Raw genomic sequence first — 24,902 nt, 5'->3', positions numbered from 1 at the left:
TCGCGCGTGCGCCGGCCCGCTTCGCGCGACCGTCGCGCGAGGCTGAGAGCACGACACCGGTATGGACGAACACGGATCGTTCGAGCGCCACCGTTCGCGTGACTGTAGACGTGAACGACTAGGCGATGGTGTCATAGCATGGGGCGAACGTATTCGCTCGCTATCGGGTCGCGGTGAGTCGGACTTCCTTGATTTGTCGCGTGCCCGTGTGAATGTTCTATTGGTTGTAATTCGGCTAGTGTGTATTAGTGTAAGAAAGGTGCAATAAATGCCCTTTTGATTGTTTTCACTACTGTGTTGTCGTTCCTTTGTCCCAAGAGCATGTGTGAGACCCCACAACGTGTGCCCTGCTTCCTGCCGTATCCAATTTTCTGCATAACACAATAACACTGCCGATCTGACCTGTTTGTTACTCTGGTATTGTCTCGTTGAAGTTTCCGTACGAATTCCAACTGATGCACTTTTGAGTAATTTCAGTTCGTCTCTTTTCCTTCAAGTTGACTTTGTTTATCATATGATGGTCTGAACGCTCAACTAAACACATGCTTCTGACTCCTCTATTCATCTATTTCTTACATAATCTTTGAATTTTCTTTTTTTTATCCTCCTCCTACTGAAGGCTTTTTGGTCTCTATCCACCATGGTGCGTACGTGTTGCCAATGTTGGAGGTCAGCAGCAGCAGCTGCAGCTTTTTCCCAGTGCATGCCAATAACTGTCCTCTGAACAATGTTATTCCATAGAACAAGGGCTTCAACATGTGGCATGTTGAGGTCATAAAATGTGGCACGTTTGACCCACACTGAAAAGGAACCAACCTCTTCCTGGACAGGTCGTGCCGTGGGCCGCAAGTGGACGCCCTTCTTGATCTGCTCAATCATCTCTCCATCAGCTTCGCCTGCAGCTGATCTTCCTCTGCATAAGGAAATGTGTCCAAGTCTATGTGAGATGCCGTTCACAGATACCAATAGGTACAGACCTCCTCTTCCTCCTCCTCGCCGTGGTGTCACAGGGATGTAAAGACCTTTCCAACAGGAACTCTGTGGGCACTTGCATAGTGCACTCCGGTCACTCTGACTCCATGTCAGCACTTGCTCAAAAGTGCTAGGTACAGTGGTAGCACATGTGCTTTATATTCACATGCAACAGCTGTTCTCCTGTCCTGATGTAAAAGTCTACATGTGCATACTGCTGTATTTACCCACACCTAATGCGCAATTTTTCCGTGAAAATGAGTCCGAAAATTACCTGCGTGTTATAATCGGATACGAAACCAAAACCGCGTTCGATGACAGTAGGCTGTTGCGTTGGCAACAGCCTACTGTCAGAGCAGTCAGACGCAGTCACTGCCATCACAAGATGGCGACAGAGCATGTTTTCATGAAAGTTGCTGTGGGTTCAATTTGTGCTCATCTACAATCTGGAACGGTATTCTTGGTCATTAACTTTCAGAGATACTATCACTTTTGCGAGATTTTGCGGGACTTGGCACTGGATGCGTTGGCGTATACAGCCTCCAGCGTTTCTGGTGCAGTGCCAAGCTCGCTATCTTCACACAGTGCCAGGAGCGCTGTCGGACGCATACTTCGACAATTCCAATGCAAAGAAATTCTGGGGGTTTACGTGCGAAAACCACGATCTGATTATGAGGCACGCCATAGTGAAGGACTCCGGATCAATTTTGACCACCTGGTTCTTTAACGTGCCCCCAATGCACAGGACACAGGCGTTTTTGCATTTTGCCCCCATCGAAATGCGGCCTCAGCGGCCGAGATTTGATCCCGCGACCTTGCGCTTAGCAGTGCAACCCCATACCACCGCGGGGGTCAATTTCAATGCAGAGTCATGCAAAAGTGATAGAAGCATCTCTAAAAGAGATCGCTCGAGAATACTGCCCGGTATCAGTGGCCAATGAAGTATAAATGATGACAATGGCTTACCATTTTGACTATGACAGGTGATAAAAAAATTCTTCTGTGATAATAAATTCTGTACGTCTTGTTTTTTTATATTGTGAACATGGTGGGCATAAGAAATTTTTCTTTAATAAATCAGTGGCATACATTCAGGTGCACTTTTATTGTCTTACTTTAAACCCACGAAAATTGGGAGCACATTATATTCATGGGAGGGGGGGGGTAAAATCAGATGACTACGGTATGGCTTAACAGTGCTGGCATGTCACCAACCAGGTTCCCACAGGCGCATGAAATCTTCCTAGTTGTCTTAGATAACTGCAGCCAACAACTAAGTTGACAGTGGTCAGCAAGGGATGTTTCTAGAGCCAACATTTTGACAAGGAGACTGGTGGCTTCAGCAACATCCCTTGTTTCAACCCCTGTTGATTACATCAAGCCTCCACCTTCCTGTGATCCTCTGCCTTGCTTGGCTTAAGGTGGGCTTTTCACTGTCTGTGTGTAGCACACCAGCACTGTCATTGTGTCCTTGGTCAGAAACATGACGGATCCCTATAGTGCAAGGGCTTCTTAAATTGTGAGCAGTGTGTCAACAAACTATAACGGTTATTGCTTCACACATTATTAAACTGTAGTGGCCCACAACTGACCTAAACTGGCAGATTAACGCTGCGTAAGTCACATATTTACACTCAAAGTAATGGCAGCACAAGTAAACAAGGACACTCAAGGAAATGGGACTGAATTTAAGTGTACCATGTCCTTGAATGTCCAATTAATTGTCTTTGTTTTTGTTGTGCTGCTGTTATTACAATGAGTCACTGCCAGATAGCTGGACTATCCATTCTTTCAACATAATTACACCACTGGACATCTACAACCTGTCCCTAATCAGAAGGCTCTTGACCAACGAAACCAAGCGAGTGACTCACTTGCTTTTGCAGTGGCTGTAGCTGGTGCAGCTGTCTTTCTACCACTGGCAATGAGCGCCATGAGGGACCTGCGGGTGCAAGGGAGAAGCACACATCACCCGGCAGCCAAGTGGCAAGCACAGCCACATACTGCAGTAGGGTTTCTACTTGGGCTTGTTGGTTTTCCATTAAGAATGTGTAGCATTCCACGCAAAAAACATGGACAAAGGAGGAAACGCGGTTTACACGCACGCGCTTCGTGTGTGTAAACCGTGTTCCTTCTTTTGTCCATGTTTTTTTGCACGCAATGCTACACGTTCCTAAAGCCACATACCGCATAGTCCATTTTAAAATGGTGCCTACTCTTGACAATGAAATAAGGTGGAAGCAGAAGGAGCGATGCTTGAAGTTTCCCTGGAATTCTCAGCCTGCTCTACGTATGCATGTATCTGATGTAGGTACAAAGTATCCCCATTTCTCCTCCCCTCTCAATAGAACATCCTCCCTCTCCTAAACAGTCTTGAGCTTTAGGCGAATTCTGCCTTTTGTGCGGGAGGTAAAGCACCCAAATCTTCAAAGGTGACTTTCTAACAAGTTCAGCAAGCTAGTTGGCGCATTCCCTCCTCCCTTGAGCACGCATGGTCATGTGGGGGGTACTGGGTAATCAATTGATGAGGCTTTATGCCCCAAAGTCAGACAGCAGGCTCAGACGTCCTATTGTACTTTCTAGAAGGCACGCGGGCGATTAAGCTGGAGTGTTCTACAAGTCATGTATAAAAGCCGACGCCCTCAACCGGCAGATTAGATGTCGACGATCGCCGACTGTGCTCGCCACTATGATTGTGCTTCGAGAGTCACTTACTTCAGTGGGCACAGGTTCACCCAATCGAGAGTTCGTTTTGTGATTCAGTTTTGCTACTGTGTTCTTCTCCGTCAGCACAACACAACAGTATATTCTTCATGCTCAAGCAATCAAATTGAACAGCATAGGTCACGTGCCTTTGCCTCACATGCGCTGCCGAAAATTGTTGATGCATGACGCCGCAGTAAGTGCCGAAACTGATTTCAGGAGCAAATTATAATATGAAATGCTCCGATTTCGGCCCTTTCAGTGGCACTGGAGGCATCGTCAAGTCCTATAGTAGGCAAATGTGAAATGAAAACAACATGCACAATTTGGAGTGCAGGATTCCTTTGAAACATTCTCCTGAACAAAATTAATTTTTAATGCAGCGTTCGCAAAATTGTAGAATAAGCTCAAATTCGCAAATATCACAGAAAATTTGGAAAAGCTGACAGGCACGCACTAGCTTTTGCATGCACAGTGATAGGATACCCTTGTCTGAGCAGAACAGACTGTAAACGCTCAGCTAAAGCTCTCTACCAGCTCTATAAGCAATGAGATGTGTGGGGGATACGGGGATCTTTAGTCCATCCTATCAATAGCACACGTCTCTCTAATGCAGACAGGAAGTCAATTTAGGCTTCCTGATATGAGACATACCATACTTTGCCCTATCCCTTCATAGGACTCGAGATCATCCCTGCAAGTAAAGATGTTTTTCACCACCGTAAATAAGGTCCCGGCAGTGCTCACCTGAGTGGGTTGAATGGCACAGGTGGTGGTGGGGGCGGGGGTGGAGGAGGCGGTGGCACGCTGACAACACTGGGTGCTGAGGCCTTCTGGTCCAGTTCTGTGATGAGCTCTCGCACTGCGGCCATGGACGCGAGGAGAAAGATGGAAAAGGGGGAGGAGGATCTCTTAAAAAGTTTATCCCATTTACATATCATAATGCAAATGTAGTGTTCCCATAGCTAAAGTTGCGCCACTAGACCCACCAAGCGTGTTACAAAACAGCAGAGTGCTCAGCACAGTCATTTTAGGTTTTGCATTTCTGACGTGTACTCAAAAACACATACAGTTAACCTCGATGTAACAAACTTTAATATAACGAAATTCTCTATATAACAAAGTATGAACTTTCTGTAACTTCTTGTCTATAGATCCCCATGTGAACCTCAATATAATGAAGTGTGTTTATACACCCATTTCAGTACAATGAAATTTTACTGCTGCCTCAAAGAAATACCGAAAAAATTAATGGAAACTTCCCCAGACACAAATCGTCAAATGGTTGAATTACATGCGGCTGTTGCGAATGCACCTCTCAAATCGTGCACTGTGCAACCGAGAGAGACTGCCGAAGCGGAGCAGCGTCATGTTCAGTATAAAGTACAAGTGCGTTAAAGTCCTACTGCGTGGTGTGCACTGCACGCTTTAGGTGAGAGCGAGTGAAAGCATGTGAGGATGAGCTGAGAAGGATGGTGGCTTGAGATGCGCTGGCAGCCGACATGAACAAGCAGAAAGGGTATGTGGAGGGGCGAAGTCGCGGTAACACAATAAAGCGTGCCCAAAGGTGGGGAGGAAGGAAGTGGAGCACAGGTTGGCATTCGTCTCCTTTCTTTAGCGCGGCCATGGCTGTCAGCACAGCTGAGTGCATACGAAGCCAGCGTACCCTGTTTCAGAGGTAATCTGGCGCATGTGTGCAAATACTGGCCAAGCTGAGATGCTATGGCATTGTGCACCGTCTTCCCGCACGTTTCGCACTGAAGGTTGTGTAATCTCGAGTTTCGGAGACGCGTTGAAGCGAGAGCATTCAATGAGCATTCGCTCCCCGCTGCCGGCTCTTTTGATGATAGCGCTGTCCCACTGCGGGCGACACCATCGGCCACGGAGATAGAGTGGACGCGAAAGCGTGGCTGGCTTCGCTTCGTACCGCCGTTGAGAAGATATCATCGACACGCCATGAAACCGTATCTTTCGTCGCAGACTCTCAAATTCAAAAACATTATTTATTTTCTCATTCAAATTTGCTTTTTCTGATTGCCTAATAATTTGGAAAATTCTTTAGCCCCTTCCGTATAAGAAGAAACCATGGGCAACTATGTTTATTTGCATAAAAGATCAAATTTCAATATAAAGAAATTTCAATATAACAAAGCAAATGGCCTATTTTACTTGTTATATCGAGGTTTAACTATATTTATAATTCTGCACATCAAGTACAGTTCAACCCACTTATAAGAATATTCAAGTGCCAAAAAAATTCCAAAATATTATGACTGATAATTTTATAGCTGGGTCGCATGAAAAAAAAAGGACAACAGAAATCAAAACTAGGGGTGTGCAAATATCGAATAGTAAACTTCAAATAGAATATCAAATCAAATCATGAAAATTTACCACAAACCTTTATGCTTACAAATTTTGTGCAAGAAACACAGTGCTATGCACATGCTCAGAAGGCTACTCACATTACGTAACAAAAATCTTGTTACCTATCAGTAACTTAGATACCAAGGAATTGGGATGTACACTGTGCCAGCACTGATAACAACTTAGTTCATATTGTAGTAGTGCACCAAGTTGGGCTAGTTCGTTCATAGGAAAGATTTCAACTGCGCTAGAAACAGGGACAAAGGAGGCCGAAAAGGCACATGGTGTCTTTTTCGTCCTCCTTTGTCCCTGTTTTTAGCGCAGTTAAAATCTTTCCATTAGTTCATATACGAAAGTCTGTAAAATATTTTTCATCAATAGGATGGCTGTCGAATAGTAGAATCAAGTGCTTTTTTCCCTCTGAAGCTGAAGAAATAGCGAAATTGTACTAAATACCAATAAGTTTATCTGTTTAATAGTGTCCATACTGTGCTTAATGCAGAAATACCAGCAGAGTTCTGAAACCCTATACAACCATTGCTATCAATGCACTCTTCTACGGCATCAATTAGTTCATCATGGGGTAAAGAATAAAACAGGTCTTTAACGTCAATAGAAAAGGCACAAAGTTGCTGGTTACAGTTAGAGTCTAAGAATTGCAAGACTTCATCCGAATTTTTTACAACAAAAGGGTCATGAAATTCTAATTGCATAGAAAGTTATGCTTTCCAGTTTTCTTCCAGAGAACAGTAGGGTTTTCCATCTTTACAGTGTGTGGTTTCTGTGGGGTATCATCAGCTTATTTTCATGTGGGTTATCGTCAGACAACAGCAGGGAACGCGCATCATGTGACTTGGCACTGCTCTGTGTGGTCATCGGCGCCACACGGTTTGACCGCAGTTTGCGCTGACGGTAAAGAGTTCTCAAATGGGGAGGCCCACGGCAAGTTCGTGCAACGCCTCCCCCCCCCCCCCTTTCTTTTTTTTTCCAGGCACGTCCATCTGCCTTCTGTGTAGATACGTCTACAGCAGAAAATCTGCACGCCAGTCACATAAAATTTTCGAGCCTGCCATGTAAAAAATCCAAAGGTACAGTAGAATCTTGTTGATACGATTCTGCATAATATCTTTTTCAGGGTATGTTTTTTCCTTATACATATACAATTTTTTTTCTTACATACAATTATTTTTGGATGATATGTTTTATTTTCGGGTTCCCGTGAAGATCGTATAAACGAGATTCCGCTGTCGTCCTTGAAGCTCCAAAAAGAGACCAATGTGCGCCCATATGGCATTTCGCAAAGATGGCAGCCGTGAACAGCGATAATCCTGTACACTCGCTTCTGATGGTGGTCTGTCGCCTTTCTGAGGGTCATGCAACCGCTGGGAATGGATCTGCGTTTATTCGGTAACTGTAAATTTAGTCGCCAACACCCGACTTGCAGCTCCAATTAGGCCTAACGGACTAGACAGTGTGGCCAATGGTCCAGCCATGACAAAAATTTCACGCCGACTGATGTGACAATGGGTCGCAAACTGCTGAAGAAAGCTTGTTGCTAATATGTTCCTATGGGTAGCTCATTAGTGATCAGTTGCAAGATCGCACGTACAGGTTAGATTGATGGCCGCTGAAGCAGCATTCAGGTCTGCGGTCGACCAGCTGGCAACCTATTCCAAGTCCACCTTTGTGCTCGCATGTGGGCAGAAAGCTCCAAACTGCTGAACACTGAACACACGTATCCGATGCTATCAGCATGCCCTACGGTGGCTAATCGACGTGATCTTCGCACATGCTTCCCTGCTTTGCATATGCACTGCTTTTGTTCTTCCCTCTGTCCACATAGCGTTAATCGTTTCGATCGGTCTGGTCGACCTGACAGAACTTTGTACTGACGAAAATAGCGCATCATGAGAACGATGCGCACGTCAAGGCACCGACCGTGGCAGGGTCATTCAGCGATTATAATGAATATTATAAAAACAGAATATTCAAGAAATTGAATACCAGATGTTCGATTATCAAATTGTTCGGACTCCCACTATTTGATTCAAAATCGAATACTATTTGAGCATTCGCACGCTCCTAATCTCAGCATTTTAATTAAACAAAAAGAAGTATAGTCGAACCGACTCATAACATTACCGGTTTTAACAATATATATCCGATATAACGATGAGCAGCCGCAGCACAGTTACCATTTGTGTGTGTTCTATGGTAAAATAAACTGCTTCCTACAATGTTCCAACCCCGCGTTATCGCTTACAATTAAATGTGGCTACCGAGTCTGCGCCTAAAGGAAAAGGAACGCAAATAGTATCTGGAAGTTTAAGAAAACGGAAACACAAGTCACCACTCCTTTGCATGCCTCCTCTTCCATCACACTTTCCTCCTTCCGAAACACAAGTAGACTGCCCGTCCGCAAATTCTGCACTGAATTTTGTGGAAACTCGCAAGGTGAAAGCTGGCACTACAAGGTAGCTACAGGTAAAACCATACAGGTTTCATGCAGCTACAAGGTAAAACCATACAGGTTCCACTGAAAGAAAGCCTCAAGGTTGAATAAAAAGTTGTCATAATAAATAATTAAAACCCGGCTAAGCGCCTCTTTAGGGCAGTATTGAAATGTCTCCTTCCTGGAGCGCTAAGCAGATGACAGTGCGAGCGTGATGTAACAAGTGCAAGCCTGAAATAAATGACGAACGAAATGAATTCCACAATTCCAAAGGAATCCAGAACTTAGGTATGTTTATAAAAATAAAGATAGCATCCATACATTTGTGAATGCCAACCTTCTGTTACAACCGTTACAGCATTCAATGAGCTTGCTCAACATCAACACTTCACCTGCACAAAGAGTGCAAAGGCTAGTTGGTTGAACATCATTCCAAGAAAAACAGCACAGCAACAGGACTGAAGAAAGACAGTGCCTGTGTTTTCTCTTTCTTCATTCCTTTCGCTGCACTGTAACTTTTTTTAAGAACGACTTCAACTGCATTTCTTACAGTTTCTTTTTTTGGAGAGTATCCAACTGCACCGCGTTGTGGGTGCAATGCTCACCCCTCTCCTCAAGCTGCTGGACCCTCTTTTGGGATTCGTACAGCTTCTGCTCGGACTCTCCCAGGCACTGCTTCAGTTCCTCCACTGTTTCCCCAGGGGCGCTTTGCAAGTCCAGCTGTTCACGCAGGGCCCGAACCTAGATGGAGGGATGGAAAAGGGTTTGAGCTGAGTGACTGGTTGTGAGGGTTTCACGTGTCAAGTGGCCTTACAAGCACAGGTCAGCATACTCACTCGCGAGTGCAGTGACTTTTTCTCGCTCTACACTTATTTCACAGCTCTGAAATGGTGCTTTAGTGAGTGACAAAGGGTATGAGTGCACAGGAGTATGAACAGGAATAAGAGCCAGTGAGTTTCAGGTATGTAATAGGAGTTTTAAGGTATGTAATAAACTTAAATTGAATTCCGTGAATGTGAGTAAGAACAGGCATGAGTGCAAGTAGGAACAAAAGTCAGAGACAGTGATTTTGAGTGGACGAGAGTGGCTGTTGGTGAGCGTGAGTGGACGTGGATATGTATTTGAGAGAGCGCCAGAGAGTGGGAGTGGACCCGAGTATAAGCTTGAATGCATGCGGGTAAGTGTGAATGGCAGTAACTATGAATATGAGTAAGTATTGGCGAGATGAATGGGCGTGTGTAGGAACGTGATTGAGTGCTGACGAGTGTGAGTATACACAAATGCAAGTGAGTACATAGCGTGTGAAAATATTGGTTAATGAGTATGAGTAAGTATTGGCTTACTCTGTCGACGTATGCTCACAAGGCATGACCATACACGTATACACCGTATTCGGTTAAATGTTACTTATACGGACAACTTCGTGCACTAACTGGAATTAATGAAAATGTGTTTGATGACTTAAATCATGTTTTGTGTGTCTGCATGTGCTTTGCAGTCACAAGAACAGTCCTCAAATCTGCTTTAAATATATGTGGCAGCTCATATTTGAACTATGGAGCAGCACTGCTAGTGCTTTGTCAGCAAAGTTCTCTCAGCTTTGTTCAGAGACACTTGCCACAAACTGACACTCTAGTTGCTTGTTACCGTGTGTGCTTCTGCTCATTACTTGAGGGTGTTGTGTGTACTATGCTATGTACGTGTGGGCGATAGCATGCATCACCCATGTCGAGTATCATGCGAGGAGTATGCCTCTCTCTCATCTTAAAGTAACTTAGGGGCTACAAGGAAGGCTGCAGTGAAGGGCTCTCGATTAATTCTGACAGCCAGTTGAAATTGTTGTAGCACACATGCAAGGAAACGAATACAGGGACTGCACAAAGCAGGGGGTGTGGTGTGTTGTAACTTCTGTGTCCGTGTCTTTGTACATGCACTACGACAATTTTAAGAAGACCTGCCAAGAAACTTGCACTGCCACTGTCGGACTATAAAAACGCGCCTTGACTATGAAGGTGCGTTTATAGTCATGGCATGCTTATAGTCGGACGTTCTCGGCGCGTGGGCGAACGTCACTTGTGGCCAGTCATGCTGCGCCACTTGCGTTAAGCCAGCTGAAATGCCTTCCCCTCTAAACTTCGACATGCGCGCCGTCGGCTGCTCTCTTCGGAGCATACCCAGAACGATCCCCAACCCGCGCGCCGTTTTGAACGGCTGTGTGCGACTGTCAGCGAAGCGGTGTGGGCACATTTTAGAGCGCACGCTGCCGTTGTTGCTCACCGCAGGAACGGGCACAAAGCTGCGCGGCCGACGTGGCGACACCAGCGTGGCCAACGTGCTCCCGTGCACTAGCACTCTCCCCATCCACGATGGTGCAGAGTTCGAATTATCGGTGGCGGAGCGGATTTCAGTGTGAATAGGCGGGATGCATTATATATTGCTTTAAATATATTGTTGGTCGGACCACGGCGGCAACTTCGAATTATCCAAAATTTCGAATTAACAAGTTGTGAATTGACGAGCTTTCACTGTAAATATATTTTGACGAAACTTGCACTATTCGTGTATTTCCTCATGCTGAATTCACATAAATAATTTTATTTCATACATCATGTGTTTTTCTTTTTTTTTCACATCTCAATTGTGATTTTGGAGGCGCGATATCTCTGACTTAATACAGATATCACAGTAATTCATTTTTTCTTGCTGCTATTTCAACTCTTGTACAGTGCAAGATGTACAGTGCAAGAGCAAGTATGTTCAGCTTGAGTGGATAAAGACTGAGCAATTGATGAGCAACACGGGACAGAGTGCATATTATTTCTTGCTCTGTCATAGTCTCCTCACGCTGCACAAACTAGCACTGTTGCACCAACTAGCCCAAATAAATGTGTTACCGATAGGACAGGACGCTGCAACAAGAATCTTTCAAAATGAATTACTATTTCTCTAAGACGCTAAAGATATGCATGCATATTTTCACGACCTCGTAGGAGACGTGGAAGCCGGCATACAGCACGTATATAAGCACTGTATATGAACGGCAAACACAACGTCGTTGTCGTCTCTGTTTTTCTACCCGCGCGCTACTTCAGCGTCGTTTCCATGGCCGGGCACATAACCGCGGTGACGATATAGCATGTGGCATTTGCCCCTCCTTTGAAAGAAGCATCGTCCCGATGCGCCAAGCGCCCAAGAAAGTGCAGTGATGGTGCAAAATTGATGTCATGATGAAAAATATGGCTTCATACGAAGCACGTGCACAATATATCATGCGAGGAACTTCCCGAGTATGTGCCTCTATGCCCATTAAACTCGATGCGCACCACACACTCACCTCAGCCTCGTGCTCTGCCTTGGCTGCAGCTGCCTGGAGCTCGAGTGCCTTGACCTGGTCCAGTGCTGACAGCAGCCTCACCTCAGGCACCATTTGACCCACGAGGAAGGCACTCTGGCGGACGGCTGCATTGCGCTCTCCTTTCAGCTGCACAGATTATGGGACAGAGGTAGAGGCGTTACGTAAGCCATGGCTGCTTTCAGCCGTTGGCAATACGTGGACTGTCCCAGCTGTCCCAGCAAGACTGTCCCAGCTAGTGGACGGCCTGTATTTTGGAGGATTCCCTTTTGCAATGCAACCTATCAGGGAGTGCACAATTACTAAAGCATTGGAAGAACATGGGTGTATACACTCTGGCTCCTCCCTCTCAGCTAGTGGCGATACAACTGGCTGTTCCCACTAGTGAAGGCCATCATAAGGTTGTATAGTATTGAGGCAATCACTTCACAGATGTCACTTCAGTTAGCACTGATTGGCTATACCTCGTGTCTCACAGCTGCTGAAAGCACCCGAAGTCTCAAGGACTCTGTCTAAAACTTGTTTCAAATTTCTTAAACAACCACCCTTATAGTTGATGGGCAATCATATAAAATTAGCATTACAGTCGACGTCTCCCTTGTGTAGAGTGCAGGAACGGCAGCTGCCGGGGTGCTCCGGAGGCAGCCGGCAACGCCTAACGGTAGCTGCTGGGCATGTTTGGGCCCAGCAACTACCGTTAGACGTCGCTGGCTAGCTCCGGAGCGCCCCGGCAGCTGCCGTTCCGCGCTCTACACAAAGGTGGATAAAAGTGGCTGTTCCATCATGCATCCACCGGAGAGCTAAGATTTAACCTGAACACAATGAAGTCATATTTTCAGACAAAAACTTCATTAAACTGAGAGTTCTGTTAAAATGAAGCTTACGAGTTTCTGCAGTACAAAAAAAAATCTCCACAAGGTTACAAAACCCTTTTGGCGGCTAAAACCCTGCCAGTAGGCAGGAGATAAATGAGCTGCACAAGACTGACTCACCCTGGCAGCCTCCTTCTCATGTACTCGGTTCCGTTCCGACTCGTCCTCAAACTTCTTGCGCAGCTCAAAGTATTCTCTGGCAGCCAGCACCGACACTACGTATAAAGGAGAGAGCCACGAGTGAAATTTCCACCACCAACTAGCAAATATAATCACTCAAATATAAGCACAGAAGAAGCAAATAACTTGCAAAGGGAAGTGCTTGTACTAATACAGATATTTTTTTCAATATTTTCTTTGTACTCGATTCAGTTTACCCAGAGGCACGAAAGAGGCTTGCATTCTAGTAATGTTAGTACACTCATAGATGGATGGAAATCTGGACTAATTGATAAGTAATCACTGTGAAAAAAATGTTGCAGTTTCGCGCGAAAGGCGAAGCATCAATTGCGATAGCAAATTAGTAGAGAGCTATTCGGTGTAGGGATAGTAGTTTTATCGGCTGCATAAACTTGGACACATTCGCTTGCTAACTGAATTAACAAGCGTGGTGTCAGCGCGCACAAGCAAACATGAATAGATCACAATGAATGACTGCAGACGACTATCAAAACGCTGGCAGCAAGCACAGCCGCCGCAGCGGGCGAAGGTTCGTGCGGTCTATTGCTGCAATGGAAACTGAGCGGCGAATGCACAGCGCATACAAGGTCAGAGCTGTGTGGAGATAACAGACGGTGCGGGCGACCGCCCCAGCCGCGGGCAAAGTCCAAGCGCCGTTGTTGGCAGAGTAGAAGCTGCGCCCCCCCCCCCCTTCCTCCCGCGCTGCCTTCCCGCTTTCTTGCTTTCGCGTGGGAGACTGAGTGGCAAGTTCCCCTTACGCCCAGTTGCAAGATACGCCTTTGGTGCCGGAGCAAAGCGTCGCCCCGCTTCCCTCCCTCCCATACCCCACGGCCTTTCGCGCGACGGTTGCGTTTGCTTTCCGCCGTGATTCGCTCTCCGCGATAGCGCGCGTCCCCCGCACGCTTTCGTTAACGCATACGGCACGCGGCGACGATTTTATCGCCCTTGGACTTTATACGGAACCTCACGGCGACGGCGACGGCAGAAATCCAGTTGAAGTGTCCATATAATTGCTATCGCAATAAAACAATGCACAAGCAACAAGGATGACAAATTGAAAAGGAAAACCAGCAAGGGCATATGCGGTGCAACGGTGGATCAGGTCAATAAAATACATTGACAGTCTCTTCATATCCTTTACCTGTAAAGCATACAGAACTGTCCAGCTTCGAGTATTTGTAGAGGACAATGTGAAACCTAGTCTATCTCCAACTTTTCAAACTTCTTCCTGAAAAAACAGGGGGGAGAAGCATTTCTTCTTTAGGCCATTCAAAATGTCCAGAAATTTCGCATCTCTAGACCAGTGGTTACCTGCCCTGTGCATAGATGACTAGCTAAACTCCATTTCCTCTTGTATGTACGTACATCCACTCTGCACCAATCCACTCGTATCACAACCGTAACAAAAAAGTTGTCGCAGTTTCACCTGAAAGGTGAAGCATCAATTGCGATAGCAAATTTGTAGAGAGATATACGGAGTAATGATATTAGCTTTATCAGCTGTATAAACTTGGACATGCAGCAGCACCGGCAACGCGCCGAACTGTTGTCGACGCCGTCGGCATTTTGCCCGCGTTCGCTCAAAATGCGTGCGGCGTTGGTGACTGTTGCCGGAGCCTCTGATATAAATAGGCACTTGGTGCCGCAGCTAAACGTCGCCTCCCTTCCCTCCCCCTTCCCCCCCTCCCCCACGGCCTCTCGCACATCGGAAGAAGGCGCGTTTGCTCTACATATATGGTGATTGTAAAGGAGGAAAGAGACGCCTACTTCTGCAGCCCTTAAGGAAGCACGGCGCAGAACTCGCGTTTGTTCTCCGCCGTGCGTTCACTCCCCGTGAAAGAGCGCGTCCCTCGCGCCCTTTCACTCGCACATACAGCGTTCGGCGGCGCGCGGCCACGATTTCATCTCCATTGACGTCATACGGAACCTCACGGCGACGGCGACGGCGACGGCGACGCCGACGGCGACGGCGACGCCGACGGCAGAAATCTGCTTTTGAGTGTCCATATAATTGCTATCGCAATAAAAATCAACAGTTGTCACTCACCCCTGTTGAGACGACCCATACCGTCTTCCATCTCAGCGAGCCACTTCTGGCAACGACTGCGCTCAGTCCGTTCAGCCTCCAACTGCAAAGTACAGACCACTGTAACATGCACCTCTATCTCATATGCATCATTTTTTGCACAGACTAAGTTTAATATGAATGTTATGTCTATGTGAATGACCTCGTCGACATTGTTAATGACATGTTTCTAGTACTGTATGCAGACGACACTAGTTTTTCTCTGGCTACGACTTGAAAGAAGTTATGACAAGAACGAAAGAGTGCCTTTTGAAACTGTGGCAGTGGTCACGTCAGAACATACTAAAGGTCGGCACTAAAAAATCTGAAACCATTTTATTTAAACCAAGAATGATGGTAGCTGGTATAAACACAAGAAATAATAATTGACCATGCAAGCATTGATGCAGTTAACCAGCATAAAGTTCCTGATGTTACTTTTTCACCCAATATGACATGGATCGTTTACGTTGACACATTGGTGAAGTCACTGTCATAAGCTGCTGGTGCGTTATTGCGATGCAGACACTTTTTGCCTGTAAATGTAAAACTACAAGTGTACAAAGCCCTTTTTGTTCCCTGTCTAAATTGCTGCACACAAGTTTGGGGAACTTTGACAAAAGGTAATCTCTTCTCTCTACATCAAGAGAAAAAAAAGGAAATTTGATATGTTGCTAATGTACAGTCAACCACAAAAGTTTACGGACCACACAAGCGCATGTCAAACATCCCCTCCGTGACACTTCCCATGCATCAGCAGCCGTTGAGAGCAGCGCTAGGCTGGAAATGTGTCCTTTTGTTCTTCGCCGACATGCCTTTTTTTTTTGCTCAGCATAAGGCTTCTTTAGTTTTCTCTTTCTCATGCAATGCACTTTTTGACAGACGTGGCGACAGGCTTTTGTCTCGCGAGCAGTATCATTGAAACTGATAGTGCTGATACCAGCAGCGTACCACTGGACTGATATCATTTGCGGGCCGCTGGGCTGTGCGCCTCACGTGAGAACGAAGAAGTAGAAAAAACATCGTGCAACACAAGAAAATTGACCCCCGGCCGAAAAACAAGGGGTCTCATTTCCGGCCTAACGATGCACTTGATGCCAGGTGTCTCACCACTAGGTGTGCGGCACGTAAAGACAGTTTAGCACGAGCTCGTGTGGTCTGTAAACTATTGCTGTCGTTTGTACCCATATGCACAGTCCACACAACTATTCATATTTATTCCTAATATAAAGCTATAAGTGTAATGAAACTGTGTAAATGTTGTTTGCCTTACTCTTCTTTATTTTTTGAATGAATGCAAGAAAATGGCATTACAGAACCTATCGAGACTCACTAGACTGAGATATGATCCGAGGACAGGTGGTAGTGATCAATGGCTGATCCCACGATGACATGGTGGCTACATGATGCAGTCACTAACATTTCATATACCATTCTTTATAAAGAATTATGAAAATTAAGACATTACTGCTAGAAGCTTTTCTCCTCATCAACTAAAGTAATTTTTCATTACAAGTTGATGATACCGTATGCCATTTGTTTACATTCTATTGTGCCAATCTGTATGAAACACATAATCAAATTGAGCACTTTTTATGTTTACTGTTAGTGCTATGAGTTGTAATATGCTTTTCTTTTACTTCTGTTGTACTATCAAGTTCGATTGTTGTTTCAATTGGTATGCTACATTACTTTTCAATAACGTTAAATTCTTTTGTGCGAATGTCCGCTAAACACACAAAAACAAGCGCAGTGTAGCTGTGTTAAGCTGGCATGAAAGCTGTTGCATGTACAGGCCTCCAGGCATGCCTCCAGCTGTTTGTGACAGCTATTCTCGCGTGAAGAAATGCCAACAATTTGTTAGAAATTAAGTGAAATTGAAACTAAAATATTTGCTCGCTACTGTACAAGATGGTGCTTGTGCAATACCAAAGGCACCCCTACATTAATGCTCGTAAAATAGCTGCAAAAACCAATACTGCATTTTGCTGGGGCTGACACATGCAGACATTCTTTCTATGCCTTTAACAGAGAGTGACACGTAAGGGAAATTCATCATCCAAGTTCTGAGGTATTACCACAATATAACTTTGATTGCCTACTGACGCAGCTGTTTTTACATCTTGCCTCTTCAAATTATCTCTTGCTTGAAGTCAAAAAAGGTCCACAGTGTTTACTGAAATATAAACACACAAAACAAAGCTGTGCACTGAGCACTGAGCATTACACTCGAAACTGCTAGACTAAACGCCCAAGATAGTGACAGCAACACCTCTGAACTATAATTGTTTTTAAACAAGGGCAACACACAATAAAGTGGGGCAAAACATACTGTCTAATTTGCTGACTAACGCATGTCCATGTTTGCTGGTTTATTTCATAGATTATGTCACACTTTTGAAGATATAGCTAGATAATTTTGTTGTGAAAAACCTAAAATATTTGGTACCTTGTAACAAGTGCATATTTCTTTCTTTCCTTCAGCGTACTAGATCCACTAAGTATACTGACCACAAAAATAAGAAAGAAAAAAAAAGACATTTGCTAGACCTAGAAGCTTCACCAGGCAAATTTTGCAAATAGTACACTGGAAATGTTGGTTATACACTGGAAGCTGTTAAATGTAATCTAGGCAGCATTTTACCAAAATAATTTTTGAAGTGAGTTCATTATTCAAAGAGGTAAAACACATTGAATCACCCTCATAAGAAGCCAACAAACAATGACACCAAGGACAACATAGGGGAAATTACTTGTACTTACTAACTGAATTAAAGAAATGATAAATTAATGGAAATGAAAATGCGATGAAAAAACAACTGTCCGCAGGTGGGGAACGATCCCACGTCTTCGCATTACGCGTGCGATGCTCTTACCATTGAGCTACCGCCGAGCTGTTTTCCCATCCACTTTCTGGGGTATTTATGTTTTTTACACCTAGAACTAACCCTGGGAGTGTTAGCCAGAGCCACCACTCACAAACCACGGCGACAGATGTGGAACATCCTTTCTGCCGCAGGCATCACGAGCACGTGGTCTTTTTCGGTGATGGTAACTGGTCAATAAACTCACATATGCTACCTGAAGACACCAATGTTGCCGGATTCGAGCCCTCGTTATGTAATGGTTCCCTTTCTTCTCGTTCATTGAATCACCCTGTTACCATAGCACCAGGAGCCGAGCACAACTGACAACAGACACACTCTCCCCCTTTGCCTTGACTACAGTTTGCGAGTGGCATTCCTTCCAGGCTTCCTCCCATACCGGAGCCGAGGGACCGTGTCAAGTTTACATTAGGAGCCCAGCCTCCTTTTATTGCGATAGCAATTATATGGACACTTCAACCGGATTTCTGCCGTCGTCGTCGCCGTCGCCGTGAGGTTCCGTATAAAGTCCAAGGGCGATAAAATCGTCGCCGCGTGCCGTATGCACGAGTGAAAGCACGCGGGGGACGCGCGCTATCATGGAGAGCGAACGCACGGCGGAAAGCAAACGTGACCGTCGCGCAAAAGGCCGTGGGGGTATGGGAGGGAGGGAGGCAGGGCAATGCTGTGCTGAGGTACCAAATGCGTATCTTGCAACCGGGCGCAAGGGGAACTGGCCACTCAATCTCCCACGCGAAAGCAAGAAAGCGGGAAGGCAGTGCAGGAAGGAGAGGGGGGGCAGCTTCTTCTCTGCCAACAACTTCTCTCCACAACTCCTCTGTACTTTGCCCGGTGGTGGCAGTCGCCCGCACCGTCTCTTATCTCCACACAACTCTGACCTTTGTATGCGCTGTGCATTTGCCGCTCAGTTTTCGTTGAAGCGATAGACCGCGCGAAGCTTTGCCCGCTGCGGCGGCTGCGCTTGCTGCCAGCGTTTTGACAGTCATTGTCTGCGGTCATTCAGTGTAATCTATTCATGTTTGCTTGTGCGAGCTGACACCACGCTTGTTAATTCAGTTAGTAAGCGAATGTTTTCAAGTTTATGCAGCCGATAAAACTACTATCCCTACTCCGAATAGCTCTCTACTAATTTGCTATCGCAATTGATGCTTCGCCTTTCGGGCGAAACTGCGACATTTTTTTTTCTTCTCTTCTTTCTTTGCTCTGCAGCCCACTTGCAGTGGTGGCATTTCACGTTCCAGATTTGATGGTTTACCGAAGTCACGTGTCATGGTGAGTGACGTTGCGGGAAGCTCGTTTTACAAAAAGAAATTTGTAAATGTGACCTTGACACTCTGGCTGGGAGCGGGGCTCCCTCGAGAGGGAAGGCCACACAGCGTTTGCTTTAAAATTTCACCTGTTTTTGCATCACGCAGCAGCATAATACTTTGCAGACACGATCGTCAGCACGTGATGTATACGCTACAGTTGTCTGTTTAAAATGGCCAAACCTGTTGAGAGGTGTCCTTTATCCATTTTTTCCTAAGTAGACTTCACCACACTGCTATAGGGCTAAGTGGTGCAACACAGTTCCTGTCTGGTAAAGGTTTGACTCCTTTGATAGCTCTAGTTGCTTCCAGTGACAAAGACGCTGAGCACGGACAAAGGATAGCCTGAAGAAACAGCTTACAGGCACCCATTTCACAATACCATAGAGTGCCACTTCCATGTGCCCAAGCCTCTGAATGTAGCTGCTATGTGCAAAATTGGGTTACATTATGACGACATCAAGGGGCGCTTTTTATTTCCGAGACCTTCTAAAAGTCAACTCTGGCGTTGCTTCATCCATGGTCACATCATATTTTTGCCACCGGGACAGATACAATCTGTCACAAAGGTTTCCAGTTCAATGCACTCCTAACCATATCACACATAAGGCCAAGTGCCAGTGCTATGCTTATGAGAACTCGGGGATTTCCATGATATTTCCACAGTGCGCAGGACCACCTCTGGAAATGCCCCATGCAGCAAGAAAAGAAGGAAGACAGGCGTCACCGTGACAAGAGTTGTGACATAAGAGAAGGCGAGCTCTCAGCTCCAATGAGAGAGAAGGCAGGAAAGGAACGTCGCTTGGAAACGCTAGTCTTGGAAATGAGCCACCGGTGCAGAAAGGGAAGTTCACCTCCTCGCACTATTGCTTTTTATCTGCTTCTATTTCGGTTACAACTAACCCTCTTCAAGAATTTTTAAAGATAGAACACTTCCTGGACGGTTCTTTACAACTTCCAGTGTGCAACCGAAATTCCTGGCGGGGCCCAGCCAGGGGCTCTTTACTATCAAATATACAGCAGTTGTATAGTGCATACAGTAACTATACAGTTAAGAGACAGGAAGAGAGCGGTGTGGATTAGAGAGCAAACGGGGATAGCGGATATTCTGGTTGACATTAAGAGGAAAAAATTGAGCTGGGCAGGCCATGTAATGCGTAGGATGGATAACTGATGGACCATTAGCGACAGAATGGATACCAAGAGAATGGAAGCGCAGTCGAGGACGGCAGAAAACTAGGTGGGGTGATGAAGTTAGGAAATTTGCAGGCGCAAGTTGGAATACGCTAGCGCAAGACAGGGGTAACTGGAGATCGCAGGGAGAGGCCTTCATCCTGCAGTGGATTATAAATATAGGCTAGTGATGGTGATGATGATGATGCAGTAGAACCCCGTTAATAAGTTTTTCAAGGGCCCGCGAAAAAATAATGTAACAGCTGGGAAAACGTAGGAAGGCCACCAATCGCCACAGCTATGTCAGAAACAACTGTGAATGGCTGCCAGTACTGTTATTAGACATCTCAGCGCTCGTACTGTGACCGAGGATGGTGCTTGCACATGTGTAAAACTAAGGGACATGTACAATGTTTCGCTGAGGCCCAGAAGACAGATGCAGTGCAGTTTTGTGGGTAGAGCTTGTACTGAATTCTTAGGTTGTCAGCGAGCATAAAATATCAGCTACTCGCATGTGCTCTCTAGAGAATCCATACCAGCATCTCGGTATCTCTTATATTTACACCAATCATTTTCAGTTCCTTGACACACTGTGTACGCTCCAACTTCCAAGTTTCCTTATTGTCCTCCCAGGTTGAGGCCCGTAATTTACTTAGTTGGTGCCAGTTATCGAAATCGAGAGCAAATTTTGCACATATGTCTAGCTCCTGAAATTTTACTCCTCTCCTCTGCTGGTTTTTCTTCCTGGCAAAGGAGGCAATGTATCACTGAGTACTACTAGCATAAATTCAAACATGATCAATTACCAAGCTACTCCAATGCCTTGTTCTGTTTCCAGGTTCACTTGCATTTGTAACAGTGGCTTAATTCAGACTCCGAACTATACACTTGGAACTACTACAGGCTTACTAACCAGCTACAGAGTGGCTACGCCTCACACTTCTATGTAATTACACCGCGTTCCGATCAGTTATTTCCTGTTCTCACATAAATTTGTGCTGATGGTATACCATAGTAGGAATAACAAAACTTTGAGGAACGTACTGCAACTTGAGAAAAACATTTTCATAACAAAAGGAGAGTGTACATTTTCATAAGCAAGTTTAACATGAGAAAAAGTTCCAGCACCATCATGCACATGAGGTTCTGAGGAACCAGTGTCAAGCAAGCTGCTCACCTCGGCCAACAGCCGCTCATTCTTGGCAGCCAAGTCGCGGCCAGTGCTCTCGCTCCGCTCCAGCTCACCTCTGAGGCAGGTCACCTCCAGCCTCAGATCTGCATTCATGTGCATGCAATGTAAAGTAAGCATGAACTCTCTTGACCAACTGGGAGCATTTTTTTTACGGTACACACAAAGGGATTTCTCTTCCACCAGTTCATTTAGAATTAGCTTTCAATTTCCAATGGTTGCTTCGAAACAATGTACTTCACAACAGATTGTTACTTCTTCCTCTCATTTTACAGGTTTTACCGGAATATCTTCAGCACATAGCGTCTCTTCTGCTGGTTGCACCTTACAGCCTCCACTGTGATCCAGAACAGAGCAGAATGCGACATTTCAATTTGCAATGTCAGAGTGTGATCCCAGTACTTGCTCGAGGTTTCCAAATCTTCTCCAAAGCAACCACTGCAATTCATCATGACGTTTTGAGCATGATTCCAGTGTATTGGCATGCCTGATATGCCTGACAGTAAGCTGATTTCATGTCAAGTTTCACAATGCCATCTCTGGCATACAGGGTGCTGTTTGTGGTGGTCCTTAGCAGACGAATGGCAGCTACGGCTGGAAATGCATAGCATTACATTTATTTATTCTTTCGTATCTTCTTCTGTGACGATCCAGCTTAACCTTTGCAATGAGGAACCAGGGGGATGTGAGAAAGAGAAGATTAGGAGAGAGTATGACTGTGCTAGAGTAGGATTCACAAGATGCACCTATGCCACAATAATCACCCTCCCCCCTTCTTCCTGTAAGCTTCTGTAAAAAAAAAAAACTCAGTCTCGCTTCAAGTACAGGTGCAGTGGAAAAGTAGTAAGGACTGGCGAGGCTAGTGATATCAGTGGAGTTGGCCTTGAGCTAGAGCATCCTCCAAATCATTGTGCTTACTTTAAGTATACTTACTTTTGAATTAAATGCAAAAGTGCGTACAATGGCACTTTGACAGAAACCACTGTGACAGAAAGCCTTCATTTCTATTTACGGTAGATGCTTTTATCCTACTGTTTACACCTGTCTTTGCGGGCTCTAGTAGCACATAAGCATCATCTGAGGTAGATCATAGACTGTAAGCCAGAAGGACTCAGCATGCGTTTCAAGGGTCTCGGACCAAGTCCTGAGTACACCTCGCAATTCTTCTGCTACTTTCTTTTGTGACGTTTATGCGATGCAGGCCATAGATACAAATAAAAAAAAACACTCGGCTTCTTTGAACAGCTTATAACGGCTACTGCTATAAAAGCAGTGCATGCCTGCTGAGTGGATAAAAATTAGAGGGCACTGGCAAATGATGGCTTGCAATCAAGCTAAAATGAAAAATAAAAGACATACATGATCAAGGATTTGACATTGAAAAAATTAACATCAACAGACAGCATAATGGTGGAGCATTGACAATCTTACAGTTTAGTGAACAAGGCTGCTTGGGTAATTTCTGCATGAACAAATAGACCCTGAATGGTGTCAGTCTTCAACAAATTTTTGATGCACTACATGCATCAAAAATTGACTATACTGGACTAATTCACGACCTTTGCGCTCTTCATCATAACGAGATTCAGTTTTCATAGCCCACAGCTACGGCCATCAAATGCAAAAGCCAGCAAGACCACTCACCCGCGACTGTCTGCCTGAGCTGCTCGACCTCTTCGTCGTGAGCAGCGGTGCCATTACTCGTCAGGTCGGATGACGTGGACGTCGCCGCTGAGAGTGCAGGAACGGGCAGGTCGGACAGGTCTTCGCCCGATGCGGCCACCTTCTCCCAGAGAATCTGGGATGTGCGTCGCAGGTCCTGGTTCTCCACATACCACTGTGCAAGAGAATGTGCATCACACAGATGCCAGAGATTTGAGAAGGACCTGCAAGGGCTCACTCACTGCCATGCAATTTGACAAGATGCAATGAATACTCTCGCTCACTACACATCAACAAAAACAACCTTTAATCGAATGGATCCTGTTACATTTAGGCACTTCGTTAATGAAAAAGTTGCTGGACTAGACATTGCTGGTGCTAAATGCATTTGAGTCCCTTTGATTATCTTACACTTCTCCCAATTTTGTTGCCATTGCTAGCTGTCAAGCAAATAAAGGCAAGGCATTTATAATGCCAAATTATGGAGCACGTCAACACACGAGCAGAGCTCCTCAATATGAACAAAACTTATCCAGATTCACTAACAAAGTATACATTTACATAGGTGTCATTCAGACCCAAAGTTGTGCCTGCTCAGCTCACCTGGACTCTTTCAGACTCACAAACCTAAACTCATCTGAATAAATACTATTTCCACTATACAACATGAGAATGCCTATCTAAATCTTTATACGATACATATAGGCAAACTCCACAAGGAACAAGCATCCATCAAAAACCAATAGGACAGTTAAAGATTCCACACCCCTGGCTTTGTACAAGCAAACAAGAACAAGGCCTTTTAGACATAACACGAATGGTGAAAACAAGATCTCTCACTAAATTACATGAAGCGTTAGATTGAAGTCATGCTGTACTCTAAAAATATAGTAATGAAGCTTTAAGCATCTGCTTAAGAGCATTGTGTAAATTTTATGACAAGTGCTCACCCTAAAACTACTTTTTCACAACACATAAAAATGTTGCATACCAAGAGTAGATTGCTTACAAAGACAATAAAATAAAATATAAAAAAAGAAAGGTCCTCAGCATGATCTCTCAAGCTGGAAAGTTAAAAGTGCTCTCCGAAGTATCAGATTATACATAGTGCATAAACATCAGATGTGCAGAAATAGAAAACTAAACATAAATTGCTAAATGTATGTAAATGCCTGTAAATGTCTGAAAACACATATGTATAGTATATGAAAAAAAAGAAAGGTTTTGTGAAAGTGCTGATGTAGTCATGAAGGGTGCAAGAAAGATGCATAGTCAAATTATGGGAAAAAATAGCATTGTGTTTTGGAATAAAGAATGGGCAACTCTCCCAATTTAAGTATAATTCGAATATCTGGCACCTGAAAACTGTGATAAATAAGCATTTTATAAAGGCGAGGAGATGTTGCATTAGCTGAGAAAGTCAAGGACGGACGCCGCTGTAACCACTCCAGCAAAATGGAATTCCACGTTTCTATAAGTCACAACAGTGTTTAATTAGCTTTCTTGGCAGCCCTACCGTGATGGCCTAAAATGGTTCTAGTTGTTTTTCTGGATGTTAAACAGCAACCGTATGCACGCAATATTCAAGCAACAGCAAAAGCGACGCCATTGTCGTGCAGTCACATTGCTGCATAGAGCAACCACATGGACAAAACACCGAGAACAAAAAAATAGAAACAATTTACATAGTTGTCCAAATAAATACAGCAGTGTGCACGCACGT

General features: G+C 44.9%; 1 protein-coding gene and 1 long non-coding RNA gene across 2 annotated transcripts; both read right to left on the bottom strand.

The window, feature by feature from the left end:
• Nucleotides 1–418: 418 nt before the first annotated feature.
• LOC125943419 (shootin-1-like) lies at nt 419–14,222 on the bottom strand. Its single transcript, XM_049662719.1, has 7 exons — nt 14,210–14,222; nt 12,839–12,933; nt 11,829–11,975; nt 9,100–9,235; nt 4,423–4,537; nt 2,847–2,914; nt 419–913 (listed from the first exon to the last, which is right to left on the bottom strand). Exons 1-7 carry the CDS (start codon nt 14,220–14,222, stop codon nt 876–878), a joined length of 612 nt encoding a protein of 203 aa, XP_049518676.1. The 3' UTR covers nt 419–875.
• Nucleotides 14,223–14,955: 733 nt separating this feature from the next.
• On the bottom strand, nt 14,956–23,425 carry LOC125943004 (uncharacterized). The gene is made up of 3 exons (XR_007465481.1): nt 23,162–23,425; nt 21,506–21,603; nt 14,956–15,027 (listed from the first exon to the last, which is right to left on the bottom strand). It is a non-coding gene; the product is annotated as an uncharacterized LOC125943004 (long non-coding RNA).
• Nucleotides 23,426–24,902: the final 1,477 nt, after the last annotated feature.

Source organism: Dermacentor silvarum, chromosome 2 (assembly GCF_013339745.2).
Source record: "Dermacentor silvarum isolate Dsil-2018 chromosome 2, BIME_Dsil_1.4, whole genome shotgun sequence".
NCBI lineage: Eukaryota > Metazoa > Arthropoda > Arachnida > Ixodida > Ixodidae > Dermacentor > Dermacentor silvarum.
The sequence above is the reverse complement of the archived record's forward strand: the minus strand, read 5'-3'. Positions and strand labels throughout refer to the sequence as shown.